The sequence below is a fragment of the Acomys minous genome (assembly GCF_964271855.1).
Source record: "Acomys minous genome assembly, chromosome: 15".
In the NCBI taxonomy this organism is placed as follows: Eukaryota; Metazoa; Chordata; class Mammalia; order Rodentia; family Muridae; genus Acomys; species Acomys minous.
Window position 1 is genome coordinate 60,997,186 of NC_140497.1, and position 15,506 is coordinate 61,012,691.

General features: G+C 43.7%; 1 protein-coding gene across 13 annotated transcripts in view; it reads right to left on the reverse strand.

The window, feature by feature from the left end:
* The window catches only part of AASDH (aminoadipate-semialdehyde dehydrogenase), a 29,556-nt gene extending 17,008 nt beyond the window's left edge, over positions 1 to 12,548 (reverse strand). For 5 of the 13 annotated variants that reach the window (XR_014775205.1, XR_014775206.1, XR_014775207.1 and 2 more), the window contains exons 1-5: positions 12,144 to 12,347; positions 7,685 to 7,788; positions 6,893 to 7,160; positions 6,018 to 6,138; positions 1,827 to 2,140 (exon numbers count right to left, since the gene is read on the reverse strand). Coding sequence is in view for 10 of the 13 variants with exons in the window: in XM_084760512.1 (XP_084616638.1) it covers positions 1,827 to 2,140; positions 6,018 to 6,138; positions 6,893 to 7,122 (665 nt within the window). In the remaining 3 variants the exon portion in view is untranslated. Of the gene's footprint in view, positions 1 to 1,826; positions 2,141 to 6,017; positions 6,139 to 6,892; positions 7,161 to 7,684; positions 7,817 to 11,220; positions 11,366 to 12,143; positions 12,348 to 12,415 lie in introns of those variants that run through there. The other 8 variants (XM_084760507.1, XM_084760506.1, XM_084760508.1 and 5 more) reach the window with 8 other exon arrangements.
* Positions 12,549 to 15,506: the final 2,958 nt, after the last annotated feature.

Genomic DNA, 15,506 nt, shown 5'->3' on the forward strand with positions numbered 1-15,506 from the left:
CAGAGCACACCGCCATTCCCAGCACCTGCTGGGAGATCAGGCTGTGTAGTCTAGCTAGCTCCAGCTGCAGAGGGAACCAAAGTCTCTGGCCTCTGCATGCACATGACAGACCCACAGATAAACACACACAACTACAAACAAATTAAAATACAATGTTTCTACAAAGCAGCAGCAGCAACAGCTGTGGCTTCAAGTTAGCATCCTGCTCACCTGACTGTGTTTCTGACGATGCTGTGCAGTCTTATGCTTATGGGGTTCCAGCCTGCTACCGATCCTCTCCTAGCTGCCTACCCCATGGCCTCCACATTTTCTCAGCCATGCTATGTGAGTTAGTTCCTTATAATAATCCACTCTCATGTCCTGGTTTCCTTTTCAGTTGAATCTTTCTTCTGTTTGATTTATTTTTCATTTTTACTTCTTAAGAGAGAGAAAGTGTGTGTGTGTGTGTGTGTGTGTGTGTGTGTGTGTGTGTGTGTGTGTGTGTGTGTGTGTACACCAGATGGTACACTACCATGTGTGAGGGGAGGAAGCCAGAGACCAGAAAACAGCATGGGATTCCTCAGAGCTGGACTTGCAGGCATTTGTGGGATGGCCAGCTTGTTACATGGTCCTGGGATCTGAACTCTAATCAGCATGAAATTGCAGCAAGTAACCTTTACTGCGTCACTTCTCTGCCCTTCCTGTTTATGTCTGAGACAAGGCCTCACTATATGTCCCAGGCTGGGCAGCAGTCGAATCCTCCTGCCACAGCCACCTGAGCGCTAGGACACATGTCAGACATAGTCAGTGACACACACCCTACTCTTCACATGTCAGACATAGTCAGTGACACACACCCTACTCTTCACATGTCAGACATAGTCAGTGACACACACCCTACTCTTCACATGTCAGACATATTCAGTGATACACACCCTACTCTTTCTTTTTCCTAGTTTTGGAATTTTCTTTTCTATGAGAACAAGGAGCAGCAGAAAAGTTTAAGTTAGCATATTAAAACATGGATTTGTTTAGTCTATGCTACCACTTTTAAGTTGAACAAATAAATCACTCCCTAAAGAAAACAGATTCTCAGCCAGGCTGGTGGTACATGCATGAAATCCCAGTACTCAGGAGGCAGAGGCAGGCGAATGGCTGTGAGTTCAAGGCTAGCCTGGTCTATAAAGCGAGTCCAGGACAGTCAAAGCTACCTTGAGGAACCCTATCTCAAAAAACAAAAAACAAAACTGTGTTGTAACCTGTTTAAACTCTGTAGCCCCTCGGCTGAGACCTACTTTAGGTCCTAGCATGACTGTAGCTTCTCTGTTAACATCAGATCTTAGCAGAGCAGAAACCATTTTGACTCTAAGTCTCCACTTTGATTCTCACCTGGTTACCTGGTTGTTACCTGGCTACGGTTTTTCCTATAAAAAGCCTGCCTTAGAAACAGGCCAATGTTCAGTGCTCTGGAACAGCACACACCACACAGCTCTGGTTCTACCACGTGTTTGCTCTGTGACTGACCTCTTAGCAACACGTGCACTCCTTGTCTGTAGAGAACTACAGATCACACACACATCACACAGGATGGATCCAACTGCTCAGTTAGCTAAGATTATCCATTTAGATCAAGATTTAAAGAGAAAACAGATGCTTAAAATTATTTTTGTTCTTTTTTCAAATGTAAAATTTGGTTTTTTTCTCTGTAGTCTCTCTCCACAGCACAAACTGGCCTCAAACTTGTCATCTTTTTGCCTCCGCCTCTCAAATGCTTAGATTTCCGCTGAGTCCCACCTCATCCAGCTTAAAACAAAAACTCTAAAAAGGGCTCAAAGGCCAGAACCTACCGGAAGTGCTGGACATTGGGCAGTATGCATGCGTGCGGCACTCTGACGATCTTCGGTGTCCCCGTGGTCCCTGAGGTGTGCAGGACATAAGCCAAGCAGCACTCCTGCCACAGGTCCAGGCGCTCCTTCTCTTCAGCGCCGCTCTCACAAGCCCTGCTGTGCTTTCTGCCGTCTACCTTGTATTTACCGGTTCTGTCCCTGAGCCCTGAGTTCACCTCACTGTTTCCCCAGTGCAGGCTGAAGAGCACCAGGTCCTTATGTTCCTCTGAAACAGTATCATAGTTCAAAACTGCTTCATAAGAAGATCTGAATTTCTGTTAGAGAAGAGATTTACAATTATTACATGTTAAAAAGGATTCTTTTATAGAGAATGCAAAATACCCACTTACTCATTCAGTGTGGCTTAACTGGGGAAGGGTGGACTAGCTACATATGCTGGACAGAGAGAAATGAGACATATCCAAGACTTAAGTGTCCTGATTTTCAAACTCACCGTCAAAGCAGACATATATAAAAGCACATAACTGCAATGCAATGTGGTAGAAGTAATAACGACAATGAAGAAAATGTTTGTGGAGAAGCTGAGCTGACCTCCACACAAAGGATCAGAAATCTCATAGGCAATATTTGCTATTCTGCAAATGAGACAATGGGTCGTTCAGACAATCACCAATAAGGAGCATATGACCTAAGAAAGCAGACACTGTGGAGAACAGTAAGCACTTCAAAAACGTGCAAAAATGAACGAGAAGGTGAGGTTTGCTGTTGACAGAAGAAGAAATGAAACTCCTCAATTACTTTGCATAATTAGCATAAAGGAATTTGGCCCTTAACCTATGTGACGGGATCCAATGGCCCCCAGTGGCAACTGGATGTGTCTAAAGCTTGTTAGTGAGAGCCACTTACTGAATCCTTTGCAATGGTTCTGGCCTGGGCAGGCACTAGGCGTGGACACCAAGAGTCTGGGAGCAGACTCGGCAGGAGCTGTGACCGTCCAGCTAACAGGCCAACAACTGTAGGGTTCTGACTTGGCTGCTTTGGTGTGATACCCAAGTAAGCTGCATGAAACAGGGTTATGTTTAGGTTGTTCGGTTTTTGAATTTTGGAAATATATTCCTACTATGTGGCGCTGGCCAGCCTGGAATTCACGATGTAGCCACCTTGGCCTCAAACTTGAGGCCATCATTAACTTCCTGAGTGCCAGGATTACAGAGCACACCAGCACACTTGACCTGCACATATTTAAAGCGGGGTTCCTCTGAATAGAGCTTCTTAGGCTGATTTTTAAGAACAGCTTACACTGGGTATGGTGGCTCACGCCTTTAATCCCAGTACTTGAAAGGCAGAGGCAGGTGGATCTCTAAATTAAAGGCCAGCCTGGTCAACAAAGTGAGTTCTAGGACCCTGTCTCAAAAAGCAAAAAATAAAATAAATAAATAAATACCAGCTTAATTGAAACAATCTGAGTTTTTTATAAATAAATAAATATAAATAATAACAAAAGGTCAAACCTTGGTAGCTTGTAATATTTTCTGTATGTGTGTTTGTTGTATGTCTTCCTATCTGAAGTAGGATGAGGTATATATAGCCCATAATACTAAAACTACAATAATAAAAGTTAGAGGCAAACTGTATCCATCTGTAATCTCAGAACACAGTAGGTGGAGGCAGCAGGATTTTCGAATAGAAGTTCAAGGTTAGCCAAGGGTGGTGGCATATGCCTTTAATCCCAGCACTCCAGAGGCAGAGGCAGGCAGGCCTCTGTGACTTTGAAGCTAGCCTGGTCTACATAGTGAGTTCCAGAACAGCCAGGGCTATGTAGAGAGAAATCCTCTCTCAACCAAAACAAAACAAAAACCCAAACAATAAAGGAAGTTCAAGGTCATCAGCTTAATAGAAATTTAAGGGCAGCATGAGACATATAAGGTTTTATTAAAAACAAAACAGTAACAAAAATAGGTGAGGACCTACATATTCTTAAGACCTAACTCAAACTCATTCCTTTCCACTAAAACTCTACTCTGTGTGCTGAGTCACAGGAAGCTCCCTCGGGGCCCTACACCTGCAGGAGGCTCAAGGGGACTGGCCCTTCTCTCCTTTACAGTGCAGAGTCAGAGGTTGCATCCACCACCATCCTCCCACACGCCCATCTCGGCCTTCTCAGCCTCTGCACTGCTGGCATCTGGGCCACGTTAATTGTGCATGGGGGCCTGTCTGTACACTGTAGGATTTTTCGCACCATCTACTATCCACTAGATGCCAATAACACCTCGTTTTTAATCAGGACAGTAAGAAACATCTTCAGACACTTCGCAGTGCCTCCTGGGAGGCAGAGCTGTTCCTAGATGAGATAAATGATATAGACGCTTGGTGCTTCTTCATCAAGTGAAGAGAACACGCTCACCATCACGGAAATGGTAGCCAAGGAAGGCAAGGCTCTACCATGGGGCTTTCAGTACCAACCCCTTACTGTATGCCTTCATAAAGCATCTTGATATTGGCAATTAATTCTCACACCTAACTGCCTGATAAAATTTCAACATGACTTAAGAAAAATAAGCATGTCAAGTGTGGTGGCGCATGCCTCTAATCCCATCACTTGGGTAGCAGAGGCAAGCAGGTCTCTGTGAGTTCCAGAGCAGCCACTTAGTGAGACTCTGTCTCAAAATACAGAAAGAAAGAAAGAAAGAAAGAAAGAAAGAAAGAAAGAAAGAAAGAAAGAAGAAAGAAAGAGAAAGTGTGACATTTTATTTGACTTTAGTGTATTTGTAGTAACAAAGGAAATTTCAGGAGTACAGGGAAAACTTCAGTTAAGACACTGACATTTGGGCTGGAGAGGTGGCTCAGAGGTTAAGAGCACTGACTACTCTTCCAGAGGTCCTGAGTTCAATACCCAGCAACCACATGGTGGCTCACAACCATCTATAATGTGATCTGGTGCCCTTTTCTGATTGGCAGGTATACACGCAGGCATAGCACTGTATACATAACAAAATAAAATTTAAAAAGACACTGACATTTACTTCAAAAGTACTTACTAACCATATTAATCTCCCAGCTTTCTTTCTAGAGACCCCACTCTAACACCCGTGATCCTCTAGCAGGCCTTTCGTCCAGCTGCACACATGTGTGCATGCACACGAAAACATACAATGCATTTACGCTATTCTCAAATATAAACTGGTTCACATAGTGGATGGGTAAAAGAAAGCTACACTAAATACATGTTGTATAATATTTTTCTTCATTGGATAGACAGCATTTTATAAACAAAAAGTAATGTAATAATAAGACATGGACTGCCTCTTACTGAACATGTAATACAGCTCCTGTGTCTAAAGCAGTGTTTCTCAGCTACACCATTTGCGGGCAGACACTTGTGGTTTCATGTGTATTGTGTGCCTGCTTGTTTGTATGCACACCATGGGAATCCAATCCTAGCAGGGTCTAGCAGAAAGCACTGAATACCCTGGGACTGGAGTGACTGGCTTTTGTAAGCCACCCATTGTGGGTGCTGGGAACTAAGCCCAGGTCCTCTGCAAGAGCAGCAAGTGCTCTTAACCTCTGAATCTCTCTCCAGCCCCATTCTTAAAAATTTTTAAGTAATATAGTTTTCCACTAATGTGTGGTCTAAGAGCTCATCTCTTTTTCCAAATGTAAGCTCAGTTGTAGTTCTTTAACATAGTGGACCACTGTAATTGACACAAGTACATAAAAGTAGGCTCTCCAAGTACCATAACAGCTTCCACCACAGGAAATAACGTGGGAACAGGAAGGAAAAATACACAGCCGTCGTAAGGCTAGGAGATACTTCCGTATCCTAAAATGTTAGTTCCCAGTGAAGTACGCAGGGTGGTGGGAGCCAGGGGACACTTGGGAAGATGTGGGCTTTTTCGGATGCCACAGCTAAAGGGTGCTACTGGTATCTAATGTGGGGAAGGCACTAACGCTATTGACCATCTCATCTTGTATGGGAAACTTCCCATGACACACACTCGACCAAAATGATGACATCACTGAGGATGAGAAACACTGCCAGAGCCAGTGAATTCAGAAGTCAACACAAGACTGAACTAACTCACTAACACACTCATTCTTTCTCTTTCTCTCTCTCTCTTTCTTTCTCCTCTCTCTCCCTCCCTCCCTCCCTCCCCCCTCACACCCCTCTGAAACACTTACACCAAGACTTACATTAACCTGCTTTTTTTCAACGAGAACATACTTAAGGCCACATTTCTTCATAAAGTGGGTCGACAATGACGGTGGTGAGTCTGGATCGACAGGTGCATAAGCTGCCGGGACCTGAAGGACCCTGAAGGACAAGTGCAAGGTTACACAGGGAATAAACTTCTGCTGGGAGCTCTTTGATGTCTCTAAGGACTTTATTGTTCATCGGCATATCACAAAGCTTAGGTGGAGCCTTGGTTGTAAAAAGCTATTTCATCTTGTGCCCAGTGACTATCTGGGGTATTGCAAAACTCTGTTGTAGCTTCTTATCACTTGGGATGGGGACGAAGCTCAATGGTATGGAGTCCGTTTACCATGCCAAGGCCTGACTTCAATACTCAGTACTGAGAAACAGAGAGAGCTCGTCAACACTTAAGAGAGTTAACAAGGACTGCAGTGATGGATCAGAGACTTTCTTTGACAACAATGACAGTTTAAAATGCTTTAACTGTTTTCTTTTGACAGACAAATAAGGACTGTATACTGTGAGATATTTAAATATTCTTAGTCTCTCCCTAATAAACTCAAATTAACTAATGTAAATGAATAAAAATACAAGAAGAAATGTGTACTTTAACCTCTTTAGAAAATGATGAACTAACTGAGTGGTGTTGGCGGCACACGCCTTTAATCCCAGCACTCAAAAAGGCAGAGGCAGGTGGATTGCTGGGAATTTGAGGCCAGGATAGCCAAGGCTACACAGAGACTCTGTCTCGAAAAATTTAAAAAAAAAAAAAAAAAAAGAAAAGAAAAGAAAAGAAAAGAAAATGATAAACTAATGCAAAAGAATCCAATAATAAGTAACTTGGAGTTGTATCTGTTTATACTAGAAATATTACCCTAAAATCCAAGAGGGTAAGTTTATTCCAGGTTGACAGTAGAGACCAATTTCCCGAATTCCTCCGAAGTTACAGTGTGCTAGTAGGAAACTGGATAATTCTGAAGCCTCGCTCAGCAGAGCCTTGTAGGTGTAGCACACTGGAGGCTGGCTGCTGCCTTCATCAAAACACACAGCTGTTCTGTCCATATGGACAGAAGCAGCCTGATGCACCAACTCCTGAAGAGTCATCTTACTGAGGTCTGTCTAGACACCCGGGCCTGAGAAATCTATGCACAGAGAGAGAGAGAAATGTTAGAAGTTAGGGGAGTTTTCGGGAGGTGAGGAGGAAATATGTCTACCAACAAAAATGAGCATCAGCTTTGTATGTAGGTCAGTGACAGATCAATAGCCAGTGTGCAAGGTCCCGAGCGCTGTCTCCAGCACTACCAAACAACAAACTGAAAGGAAGCTACGTCTATGTAAAGGTTCTGCAAGGCTGATTGACTGATGAAAACATAGGAGGTGTAGGGGTGGGAAGAGGCCGACGACTCAGAGACAAACTACCTTGGGTTATCTTGACAGCATGTCTATTACCCACCCGTGTCCACCCGAGTCCTCACGGCTTCAACCTGAAGCCTTTGTGAAGCTAAGTACATTAGCTCCCACCAAGCCCGGGGCTAAGAATACCATCTGAGCATGCCTATAATGGAATTTCCCTTGATTTGCTGTAATCCACCAACCTAATTCCCACCCACGTATTTGGATGCCTTGATGGATCACTTTCCTCTGTCTTTCAGCTATGCAGGCTCACAGAGCTGCTTCCGCGCTGGGACAGGATATCTGGGGTGACCGAAATCTGTGCTCCTGGAACCTGATCATGCGTATTTGCCTCAGAATAAATTCTCTCTTATTGCCCTTAAAGTAAGTGCAGTATCTAGTGTTACTAAAACAAACAAAAAAGCTGTGTCACAGATACACAATGCTCTAACTTTACAAAATACCTATGGCAGCTTTGCTGAAAGCAACGACATAAGAAATGAATGTGACGACAGCTGACCTAATGGTGACTCAGAACATAAACACGCGGGAAGGATGGGACATACACATAATAGAATTAAATAAGCAGAAAAGCTTATTATTTTTCCAATTGACCACAATATAAAAGGGACATAACATTTAAAAATAACCAAAGGAGGAGCTGGAGAGATGGCTTGCTGATTAAGCACACTAGCTGCAAAGGACCTGGGTTCAATTCCCAGAATCACAGCAGCTCCGGAACACTGCTAACGCCAGTCCTGGGGCCTCCAACTGTTCTGACCTCTGTGGGCACCAGGAGCAAACATGGTGCACATGTGTGCATGCAGGCAAAGTGCTCAGACAGAAAAGAAAAATAAAGAAATTTTTTTCAGATATTCTTTATGTGTATCTTTTGCCTGCATGCATGCACATCACATGTATGCCTGTTGATGGCCTGGAACTGGGCTGTGAATGAGGGTGACACACCACGTAGGTACTGGGAATTGAACTCGGGTCCTTTGTAAGAGCAACAATTTCTCTTAACCACTGAGCCATTTCTCTAACCCACAATAAATCTTTAAAAAAAAAAAAAAATATATATATATATATATATATATATAAATAACCAGTACAACTAAATTTAAAGCACATGACTTAATTTTTTACTTTTCTCCAGTTTTTGTCACAAATATGAAGTAGTCAAATTCCTATATTGCGACTTCAAGTCCTGTGGGGATTAAAGTTCTAGGAAGACAAAAATCAACTTTTTTTTTTGTTTTGCAGTGCTGGAGAGTAAACCCAGGGCCCCGAACTTGCTAGACAAGCTCACTGTCACTGAGATACATCCACTGGCCCCAAATTAATTTTTAACAGAAAAACAAACAGAAGGAGAGAGCATCCTCACTCAATTCCTACCCAGTTGTAGCCCATTGCCTATTGTTGTGGTTAATTTGCCAGTATGGCCTAATATTTACTTTTAGGCCTGTGATTATTATTATGGCAGTATTCTCTAACCCGCTAGCAATCAATCAAGACACAGACACCTGTTATATTTTAAAATATCCTTAGTTAACCTGGGGCAGGGCAGATATTAATCCCCTGATCTACTTCCCATAGTAGATCCCATGCCATCTGCTTCTAATAATTTCTACCAAGCCACCTCCCACCCATAATCCCAAATCCTTGCTAATTATCATCATCTGGGCCACGTCTCCATCCACGCTGGCCACGTGCTTCTCCTCCACCTACCCCATGGCACGGCCTTCCTCCTTCTCCTCTCCTCCGGTCTCTTCTTCTCCTAAGATTCTCTCAAATCTCCCTAAGCCCTGGAACCTTAGTCACGCCTCTCCCATTTGCCCTGCCCAGGTGTGATGGCCTCTTATTGGCCAAACGGGTTAGGCTCTTAGGCGAGGTACAGGTGGGGCACAGAGACAGCAAGCAGTAAGTAGCACCAAACACATCAGACCGACCTCCAACAGTCTATAAAAGTGTTTCCCATTTCTCGTACTTGAAGATTTTTTTTAAAGGTTTTTTGAGACAGGGTTTCTCTGTGTAATAGTCCTAGCTGTCCAGGACTCGCTTTTGTAGACCAGGCTGGCCTCGAACTCACAGCTGATCCTCCTGCCTCTGCTTCCCGAGTGCTGGGATTAAAGGTGTGTGCCACCATGCTTGGCTTAAAGATCTTTTAAAATGGCAAGAAATAAACTTTTCACACTCTGATGTGTGTGTGTGTGTTTTAAGTTGCCAATAGATTCCTTTCAATTTAGGTCCTAAATGGTATTAGAAGTTAAGACGGCATTAGGATGTACCAATAAGATGTTTCTGGTTGCCAGGCCATGCCTTTAAGGCCAGCACGTAAGAGGCAGAAGCTGGCTTAGTCTACACTGGGAGTTCCAGAGCAGCTAAGAGCTACATAGTAAGACCCTCTCTCAAAAAAAAAAAAAAAGGTTTTTTGGGCTTTTTAAAATATAGATTAAGGGCTGGAGAGATGGCTCAGAGGTGAAGAGCACTGTCTGTTCTTCCAGAGGTCCTGAGTTTGGTTCCCAGCAACCACATGGTGGCTCACAGCCATGTATGAGGAAATCTGGCGCCCTCTTCTGGTGTGTAAATGTATTAATAAAAATCTTTAAAAATAAAGCCAGGCAGTGGTGGCGCACACCTTTAATCCCAGCACTCAGGAGGCAGAGGCAGGCGGATTGCTGTGAGTTTGAGGCCAACCTGGTCTAAAGAGAGTGAGTTCAGGACAGTCAAGGATATACAGAGAAACCCTGTCTCGAAAAAAACCAAACCAAAACAAAAATAATAAAAAAATAAAAATAAAATATAGATTAAAAAATTTTCAAATAGTTCTTCATTTAAAAAAAAAAAGCCAGCCATGGTGAGGCATTCATTTAATCCCAGCAAATTAATCCTATGTGGAGACAGCTAAGTCTCTGAGTAAACCCAGCCTGGTCTATATACAGTCCCTGAACAGCAAGGACTACATAGAGAGAGATTCTATATCCAAACAAACAACAAACCAAAATACCATTAGGGATCAATGCTAACAAAAATATTGCCTCTCCTAGTTTCCTTGAAGGCAAAGGAGATTTTCTACTGAATCCTGTTAACATGTATCAGAGAAAAATAAGATTTATTATTTTTATATTTCAATTATTCCGGTTCTTTACCTGTTCATACTTAGGTGATTACTAACTGATCCAAGATAGAATTATAATTTTCAACTGTGTCAATTAATTACCATCAAGTTGGTTAAAGAAAAGGGCTTCTTAAACCCATGAAATAAAAAATGTTCGAGGGGCTGGAGAGATGGCTCAGAGGTTAAGAGCATGGTCGGCTCTTCCAAAGGTTCTGAGTTCAATTCCCAGCAACAACATACATGGTGGCTCACAACCATCCATACTGAGACTTGGTGCCCTGTTCTGGCCTGCAGGTATACATGCAGGTAAAACACTGTATCCATAATAATAAAAAAAATGTTCGAAAGGATAAAAATTTTAAAATGTGACTCCTAAGTATCAAATTTTAAAATACAATATAATTTTAATACTTACGGTATTTCTTTTTAATAAATGTTTCCATAAATATAACACAAAAGATGATTTTCCACAAACACACAAATATACAAATTAAACGGACTACAGTATGTACTACTTATATGTGGAATATAGTATATAGGGAATGAGTTTATTTTGGAATATTGCATTATTGCAATAGAGTATGTTCTGCTACTTTTGCCTGTATAAGAACATGGAATAGCCAAATAAATTTAAGTACCCAATTTTCCACATTAGTGTATTATACTTATTTTTACAAAAATCTAGGCTAGACCTGGTGACGTGTCTCAGGAGTTAAACAGCACTTGTTCTTTCAGAGGACACAGGTTTGAGCCCAGCATGCAAGCATTGGCTCAAAGCAGTCCATAGCTGCAGGGGATCAGACGTGGTGCACTTTGATACTCGGAGGCAAAACAATCCTATTAAAATAAAATAAAACCGTCTGTTTGGAAGTTACCTTTTCTCCAAAAACTAAGCACATGTATAACTTAATTTCTCACAAGAAAATAACATAATCTAATAACATGCATCAAAGCAGTAGAACGGGACTATAAGCTTAGTTCTTAAGAGAAAGTATCCTTTTTCTAACTACAGAACCACCATATAAAAATCTATACAGTAAGTAAGGTGTTTTTCCCTACTTTGAATTTACAAGTTCCCGGTGGCAAAATTCAGTCTCGTCCAGGTTTTCATTTTAGTCGTCGAATTTTATGTGTGTCTCTCTTTCTCTAAACGACATTATCTCTTCCATGCTCAGACAGACCTGGTCCAGCTAGATGCCTCAATGGCTAAAGCAACTTGCCATCACGCCAAAAATAAATAAATAAATAAAAAAAAACCCGAGTTCGATCTGGGACCCACATGTTGGAAAGGACCAACTCTTGAAAGATACCCTTTGGCTGCCTAAAGCATGCTCCCCAACTCCCCCCCCACTACTACTACCACACTTTAATTTAAGTAATAAAAAAGAAAGAAAAACAAGTCGACTGTGATTTTTTTTTTAAAAGGAGGCCTTTAAGAACAACAAAAGGATAATCTAACAAGCAGATTTCGTGTTAGAGCATCCAGCTAAAGCCGCTCGCTAATTTACAACTGTAAATGATCTATTTAGTCGCCAACAGTCCTGCTTTTAAGGGCTCTCCTTATATTGGGCATTATAAATACTGGTAAACTATCCATCCGAGTCTTGATACACACCATGCAGCCACCTTTAGTTACAATACACCACGGGCTTCCAAAAACCTTGCACTGGCTCTCGGGACCACGCTAGGAGGTGGCGAAGCCGGTGCCCGTAGCATTTCACTGGAGGACACCGGATGGACATAGGTGACCCGGATGAGCTTGGCAGACTCATCCGCTCCAAGACAGGCCGGGCAGTGCCCGGAAGTCCGGCGGACCGGAGCAGCCCCACCCCCTCTGGACCCTCCCGCGGCTCCCGCGAGCTCCCTTCCCCCCCCCCCCACCAACACCTTTTCACGACAGCGCGTGGAAATGCACTTTCCAGCAGCACAACAGACTCCCAGCAGCCGTAAAGCTGCCCCGCCGCCGGGCCTCGCGCATCAATCTTCCGGCGCCCAAGACGTCACGCCAGCGTCGGAGGCGGGGCTACCGCCGACGGGACTCCGCCCACACATGCCACGTGGTTTCCCCCTCCCCCCCGCCCCCCCAGGGTCAGGGACCAAACTTGGAGAGGTGGATTTAGACCTGTCACATGCCCTGTCACACGCAGTGTCTGTGAGTCCGCCTGCATGAGTTTATGTGCACCGTGTGCGTCACAGGCGGTTGTGAGGCACCACGTGGGTGCCGGGAACCGAAAAGGAAGGGCAAGGAGCTCTCTAGACAGCACAGTTGAAATTTGAACCGGTGTCTCCATGTTCCCTAAAGTGGGGGTAAAAATATCCCGAGTTTGAAGTGAAGAAATCACCGCCAAGCTCGGGAGTGACTGGCTTTATCCCCTCCTCATTTTTCTGGGAACCTAATTCAAGACTGGTGTGGGACCGTCACTGCTGCGGTGAAGCCACCCCCCCCTCCCCCGTCAGAATGAAACTCACTCTTACAGCATCTGCAATCTGATTATACAGCACTTCCCTATGAGGAAACCCAAGCCCGTCTGAGGTGAACAGCAGCCCCTATATGCTTGAATATGTTTTCCAAGAGTGATGATTATTACAATAAATGTGAAGGGCCAAGTTACTGTGAGTTACTGTGCCCCAGCAGAGAGGAAGAAAGGAGTGATTTTGTTTCTGTGTTCCTGATGGGACAAGAGTGGGAGCAGCTATGCTCCCATCTACAGGCCTGTGGGGGCGTGTGTCTTTAATCCCTTTAATCCCAGCATTCAGGAGGCAGAGGCAGGAGAATCACTCTGAGTTCGAGGCCAGCCTGGTCTACAAAGCGAGTCCAGGACAGTTAAGGCTACACAAAGAAACCCTGTCTTAAAAAACAAAACAAAAAGCAGAGAAGTGTGTCCTTAATTACTGGGGACCAGAAGCTGTTGTACTAAACTGTGCAAAAAATACCCATTTAGCAACCACGGGTTTTTTTCCTAACACTTTTTTAGTGTTTTACTTGTTTTAGTTAGCTTTCTAGTGTTGCGATAAAACATGACCAAAAGCAACTTGGGGAAAGCAAGTTTTGTCACACTCCACTAAGAGAAATAGTAGAACACTCAAGGTGAAAATCTGGAAGCCGAACCTTAAGTACAGACTGGAGGGATGGTTACTGGCCTGCTCAAGCTGGGTGTTGTCTCTGCATGTGTGTCTTTGTACCACATGCATGGCTGGCCTAAGGCCAGAAGAGGACCTTACTGTCAGACTTGTAGGTAGAACTGGCCTTACTCACAGCTGTCACTTTGTGGATACTGAGAACAAACTTGGGTCCTCCAGAAGAGCAGCCAGTGGTTTTAACCCCTGAACCCTCTTTCCAGTGCTCGGGCTGTTCTGCTTTTGTTTTGGTACAACCCAGGCCCAGCTAGCTGTCCAGGGGCACCGTGGCCCACACTGAGCTGGGCCCTCTCACATCAATCAGTAATAAAAAAAAAAAAAAAAAAAAAAAGCCCTAGGTGATGGAAGCAACATGACGAGTTGACAGAGAACTAGCTAGCACACTCATCTTGGTTTCACTGTAGAGATCACACCATCTTTTATCTGCCCAGTGAACCTCGCCTCTTAGCCTCTCTTGATCACTTGGATGTTCCAGTGTTCCACCCTCTGGCCGACCACATCAGAACTTCCCTCGGGGCCGATTTTAAAGGGGAATGCCAACTCCTTACCCCCAGAAGCTTTCAAGTTTTTCTAGCCAGGGACTTACAGTTTACACATTAGAAAGGAGTATCTTCATCTTAATTCAGGTTTTGAACAGCTTTGTACTAAAGCCTCTGCAGGATTGCATGGCTTTAAGGGACTCACAACTTCCCACCTCAACCCTTAACCCCTCATCTTTCAGATGTCTGATTTCTGCTTGGTTTTTGTTGTTGTGTGTGTTTGCTTGTTTGTTTGTTTTTTAACTCCGAAACATGGTTTCACAGCCTGCCTTAGCCTCCCATGTGCTGGGGCTTACAGGCTTGCTTGCATTAGGCCCAGCCATTTTCCCTATTTGTGCAAGTGTTTCTTTCCATCCAGGTTAGCTTGGGTTAGTTTTCTCCTCTGATTAAAGACTTTTAAAGACAGGAAATAAATCACTCACAGCAAGAAGTTTTATTAAAAGCCAAAGTGTATACACACTCCCCTCACACACAGACACTCTCCACAAGAGAGAGGATTCTGAAAACCAAAACCAAGTCCCCCTCACCCATTCTCCCTGGACATTTAAATGTTTATAGTGGGTTCCCATGTCCTTAAATAATTAAGATGGAGACGGTGTGTGCACAGCTTCATGCAAGCAGAGACGTGTCCAGGACTGACCTTGGGCATGGCAGCCAGAGTGAAAAAAGCCCACCAAAGGAATAAGCCATCTTGGTGCTTATCCATGGACTCTTATCTGCCAGCTTGTTGGGGTGTCTAGCTACCTTTAATTAGCGTTTCCCTCGCTCCTTCCCAATTGCTTCTTTTCTTCTTACTGGTTTTAGGCTATCTTATGTTAGAGGCTCCTTTTCCTATATTTTAATATATACCACCTTGGTTTAATATGTTCAAGCATTTAGTTAATAGTCTGCTAGGACAGTGTAGTATAACATCTCTCCAGAAAGTTCATAATTTACTGTCTCTTAGGCTTCAAGCTAGCTAATCACAGCTGAAGTCTCCTGGGCCAAAGTGAATCGCCAGACTTGGCATTCTGGATGATGTACCAAAAGAGTTCTTAAAAACCAAGAAGGGTTGCAGAAGGTCAGAGGCATCTCAGTTCAACACCTGTTCCACAGTTTCAGCTGATACAGCATGGCTGACCTTGACCTCCAGATCCCATCGCCTCAGCCTCTTTCGTGCTGACAACACAGATGTGCTCACACACAGTGTGAGCTCTTACCAAGGTAAACAGTGTTCCAGGCTGAGGTTCACAAAGCTGAACAGCAGTAGGCTCGGGATCGAACAGAAGGCTGTTTACGGTGGACTTGCTGGCAGCCTGTGG